Source organism: Geospiza fortis, unplaced genomic scaffold, assembly GCF_000277835.1.
Source record: "Geospiza fortis unplaced genomic scaffold, GeoFor_1.0 scaffold102, whole genome shotgun sequence".
NCBI classification, from domain to species: domain Eukaryota; kingdom Metazoa; phylum Chordata; class Aves; order Passeriformes; family Thraupidae; genus Geospiza; species Geospiza fortis.
Genome location: NW_005054373.1, coordinates 2,227,092 through 2,232,107, shown reverse-complemented (window position 1 = coordinate 2,232,107; position 5,016 = coordinate 2,227,092). Strand labels below are relative to the sequence as shown.

At 51.4% G+C, this 5,016-nt stretch overlaps 1 protein-coding gene across 1 annotated transcript in view; it reads left to right on the top strand.

Moving 5' to 3' along the window:
* The window catches only part of GALNS (galactosamine (N-acetyl)-6-sulfatase), a 37,754-nt gene extending 32,744 nt beyond the window's left edge, over positions 1 to 5,010 (top strand). Inside the window, exons 12-13 of the mRNA XM_005424773.2 lie at positions 1,410 to 1,527; positions 4,737 to 5,010. Of these exons, the coding sequence (XP_005424830.1) occupies positions 1,410 to 1,527; positions 4,737 to 4,823 (205 nt within the window). The 3' untranslated portion in view covers positions 4,824 to 5,010. The remainder of the gene's footprint in view (positions 1 to 1,409; positions 1,528 to 4,736) is intronic.
* Positions 5,011 to 5,016: the final 6 nt, after the last annotated feature.

The following is a 5,016-nucleotide window of genomic DNA, read 5'->3' as shown; positions in this document are numbered from 1 at the left end:
GGGTGTCCCTGCCATGGCAGGGGGTGGGATGAGATGGGCTGTAAATCTCCTCCCACCCAAACCATTCCAGGATTGTCAGATTCTATGAAATTCAGGAGCTTCTCAGGATCCTCTGGGTTTCAGGGTGGTCCTTCAGCTCTGTCCAGCAGGATCCAGGCAGCTGGGTGTGAGAGCAGCAGCTCCAGCTCCTCATCCCACGTTCCCTTCCTGCTCTGTATCAGCACAGCTCAGCCCAGCCCCACAATCAGCCTCTCCCTGGCTGCCTGCCCAGCTGGGATATTTATAGGGTTTACTGGAACCGCTTGGCACATCGCTGGCCTTCCAAATGTGATTGTTTTGCAAAGAAGGAAATTAGCTGGAGTGTGGGGCTGCTGGCCAGCCTGGCCTGGGAGCAGGGGGAGCCCGAGGTCAGCACCCAGCTGCATTGTTTCTTTTATCTTCACAAGGAATTTGCCGCTCTCTGTGGGGGTTTTTGGTGGTTTTTAAGTGACTCTTAAGGTGATGGACAAAAAGAGATCTTTGTTAGGAATCCTGCTTTTTACAAATACTTGAGATATTAGTGAAGTGCACCCGGAGCCACTCCAGCAAATAGCTGCTGGAGGAATCAGGTGGGTCAGGATCTGGTCATTATAACCACATTTTGGGGCATGGCAGATGGCTCCCAGCTTGCAATAATCAAGCTGAGTGGAGGAATGTGGATGGGGCAGAAGAACCTCAGCACTTTGTGGAATGGGGGAGGTATTCTCATCTTGGACGAGGCCCTTCTATTCTTCTCTCTGTTTGAGTAATTTTAGTTCATTTCCTGGGTGGTTGTGGAGTTTAACTGGCCCGGGGTTGTGTTTGAAACCCTTCCTGAGAACACTCTTGTAAAACTAAATATTGACATTCCCTTCTCTTCCCTGCAACAAACGCCCCCGCCGGGGCAGGTGTTCAGGAGAGCTCCTGGAAGAGAGGGGGGAGAGTGTGGAGAGCTGCTGAGCTCAGGTGGGACACGCTGGAAGGGCTGCCTGGGGAAATTCCTGTCCTCAGCTGGCTGGGAAGGTGTTTGTCCTGTGTCTGGGAAGTGTCCCTGCATAGTCACTGAAGGGACAACCAAGAAATGCCCTTTTATTTGCTAAGACAATTCCCTTGGGAACCCACATGAGCTCCTAGCAGATGTGCACGAGGAGGAAACATTTGGGGCTCCTGGAGCAGCAGTCTGGGAGGCTGAGCTGCTCTGGAGCCAGGTGATTTGTGGGGAGGACAAGGCACTGCCATCCTCAGTGCCTGAGCAGAGCACCTGCACCCTGCCAGCCTGGATTCTGTTCCCTGCAGAGCCGTGGGCAGCTGGCTGGATGTTTGCACATCTCCTCCTCCTCAGGGACACCAGAGGAAGGCCCAGCAGTAACCCCTGTGCTTTCCCCCTGCAGCTTTGCCAGTGAGGAGTACCAGCAGGCTGTGGAGCACATCTCAGGGCTGGTGCAGCAGCACAAGGCCACCCTGGTGCCAGGCCAGCCCCAGCTGAACGTGTGTGACCAGGCTGTCATGGTGAGTGCCTGAAGCACAAATGCATGGGGGCTCCTTGGACTGAAACACATTTTGTAAAGGTTTCATAAGCTGTCAGTGGTGGGAAGGGATGGAGAAGAGATGCACAATTACCTGCTGGTGGCTTCCTTGCTTAGACACAGGGCAGATATTTCTTCTCCTTTCTAATCCCCTCCTGCAATTCTCAACATCCTGGAATTGTGGAATCCTGCAGTGGTTGGGGTGGGAAGGGATCTTAGAGCTCATCCAGGGACACCTTCCACTATCCCAGGGCGCTCCAAGCCCTGTCCAGCCTGGCCTTGGGCACTGCCAGGGATCCAGGGGCAGCCCCAGCTGCTCTGGGCACCTGTGCCAGGGCCTGCCCCCCTCACAGGGAAGAATTCCTAATTCCCAATATCCCATCCAGCCCTGCCCTCTTTGTTTTGAGTCTTCTAAGGGACAGTTCATTTTCAGTGATGTATCTTTGGTCTTGCTCTTGTCTCCTCCAATTCCCCCCATGCCTGAATTTTCCCAAAGTCTTTATTGAAATTGAACTTTTTCAATTCTGTTTTCTCTTTCAAGTCTCCTGTTGGAAAGTTACAGTTTGGCTTCCCTGTCAAACCCTGCTTGGTTTGTTGAGAACCTGGGAGAGGAACTGGATAATCTGGGGGAGGTTGTCACTTGACAGGAGGTTGTGTATCCGAGGGAATGTGTCTGTGGGCTGACAGACAAAATAGTAACAGGCAAAATCTTCTTACAGACAAAACCTTGTAACAGGCTGTTACAAAATAGTAACAGGCAAAATCTTCCTGATAATAAATAAATAAATAAATAAATAATCTCCTGAATCAGTCAGAACCTGCTGCCTCTGGTCTGCCACCAGCAAAGAGCTGTGTCCCCTCAGTAACAAGGCAAAGATCTCCCTTAGCTTTGGCCCATCTCTTTATTTTTGGATGTTAAATAGGAAAAAGATTCGAAGGCCCATTGTTTCTGTGTTGTTTTCTTTCCTTATTCAACTTTTCCCTTAATAAACACTGTTCACTGCTCCTCTGGGACCTTTTGGATTCAGGCACTGTCCCCAGGGCCTGGCTGCTGCCAGAGGCAGCACTGCAAAGGCATTTCTTCCAAAACTGCTTCCCAAGTGGGAGGGAGGGCTGGGGGGATCCTAGGCCCAGGAGAAATGTTTCAGTCCCAGCAGGAAACGCAGTGAGTTTTCCAGGATAACTCCATGGTCACTACCCCAAAGAATCAGGCACAGATTGCTGCCTTTGAGAGCAGAAATGAAGCCAAGCAAACCTTTAGGGAGTGATTATATTGCTGGGTGGACTGCGGGCTAAATCTGGTTTTGGGGCATGCTGGGAGATAAAGATAATTTACTGCCCCTATCTCCTGCCATCTGATTATTTGATAAGGGTGTTTGTTTGATGTATTTGGGAGAGAGGAGGAGAATTGTCTTTACTTACACACAAACAAAATGTGTGGAAGTGTTCAAGGAAGGCCACAGAGGGACGGCACACAGGGAATGGCTCCCACTGCCAGAGGGCAGGGATGGTTGGGATACTGGGAATGAGGAATTGTTCCCTGGCAGGGTGGGCAGGCCCTGGCACAGGTGCCCACAGCAGCTGGGGCTGCCCCTGGATCCCTGGCAGTGCCCAAGGCCAGGCTGGATGGGGTTTGGAGCACCTGGGACAGTGGGAGGTGTCCCTGCCATGGCAGGGGCGGCACTGGATGAGCTTTGAGTCCCTTCCCACCCAGGCATTGCAGGATTCCAGGGCAGCAGCTGGATCCTTGTGCAGCTCCTGCAGAGCAGTGATGGAGCAGGGGCAGGGAGGGTTTGCAGCCCATCCCTTTGTCCAGGGAGCTCCCCCAGAGGCTCTGCTGGGTTTTCCTGCTGTGTAAGTGTGGGAGAAGCTGTTGTGCAGCTCGGGGCTGGCTGTGGCACACGTGGTGTCCCCGGGGCTCCCAGCTCAGCCCAGCAGTGGGACCGGGGCTGCAGGAGGCAGCACAGACCCTTTATTGTTCTGCTTTTTCAAAAGAACAAACATTGCCGTCCATGTGTTCCTTTGGCTCTCAGTTCCTTCTGCAGAGTGCTCTGAATTTTCCAGCCGTGGCTGCACATTTTAAACCAGAGGAATAGATTTAGAAAACGACATTAATTGTTCAGAAAGCCTGCGGTGCAGAGGTGTCTCCAGCACAGCTCCCTCTGGGTCTGCTCCTCTGCAGGAATTGCTGGTGTCTCACTGCCATCTGTTGTCAGCTCCATGGAACAAAAACCTGCTCCAGTGGTTTTTTTTCCTGGGCTTTTGAGTATTTCTTTTCTGTAGGAATTTAATTCCAAGAAAACAGAAATATTTGCAGGGTGAAAATCAGCAAAATAAAAGGCAAGAGGTCAGTGTTGAACTGGCCTTTAATAGGGGACAGCAGAAATGTCCCATGGATGGACAGACCTGAGAGAGGGAGGCACAAAAGATTCCTGAAGGCAGAATGGGAAGTGTTATCTGCCCTTCCCATGACCACAATCCCAAATTTTAAATGGCAAAACCTCAGTGAAATTAAAAACGTTCATCTATCCAAATTCCTTCCTCCATTAATCCCTCTGGAAGCTGAGGTTGGCACTGGATCTCCTTTTTCTGTTCCACACATTCAGGTGGCTCCAGAAATGTGGAAACAAGGCAAACAAACAGTTTTGGTGTGCAGGCACTGGAAGAGGTGTCTCAGGAATGCTTCCTGCTCCCTCTGCCCATGGATTCCTCCATCAAAACACTCATTAAAATACCAGCATTCTTATCTCTCTCACACCCTTGGCCTTGTGCTGCCTTTTGCCTCCTCAGGACAGTGCCTGGATATTGCAGTGCTGAGCATGGGAACTCCCAGGAGAACTGGGGTGTCACCAAAACCTCCTGCTTTGCTTGCTCTGTGCTGCCACAGGAGGGACAGGAGGGTCAGCAGCACCCCAACAAGCTGGGCTGGGAGAGGCCAGGAAGGGCTGGAGTGTCCCAGCACAGGGAATCATGCACAGCCCAGCATTTGCAGCCTTTCCCAGCTTTTATTTGAGCACTGTTTGGAGTGGGGAAGTTTATGAGCCCAGAGGCTTGGGCTGCAAGAGGAGTTTCATTTTTCAAGCAGCACATAAAAGTGTCTTTGTGAGGATCATAAAGAGCTGCTTGGGATGAGAGCTTAGCAGATACTTGGTGTGAATCATCTTTCTGTCTGTTTCTGTTTGTTTTTAACAGAATTGGGCCCCTCCAGGCTGCGAGAAGCTTGGGAAGTGCCTGAAAGCACCAGAGTCTGATCCTAAGAAATGCTCTTGGCCTCACTGATGGCTGCAGCCCTGCAGAGCTGCCCAGAGGCAGCTGGACATGCAGCGTGCAATGCCTGCTCCTGTTGGCACTCCTGTTTACACAGGAAGGGTGTGATGTGTGCATGATATCATCACTTGCTCTTCCAAAAGGGCCAGTGTTTATATTCCTCATGCTCAGGGTTTAGCCTCTACTCCTCTCTTGCCCCAGCTCT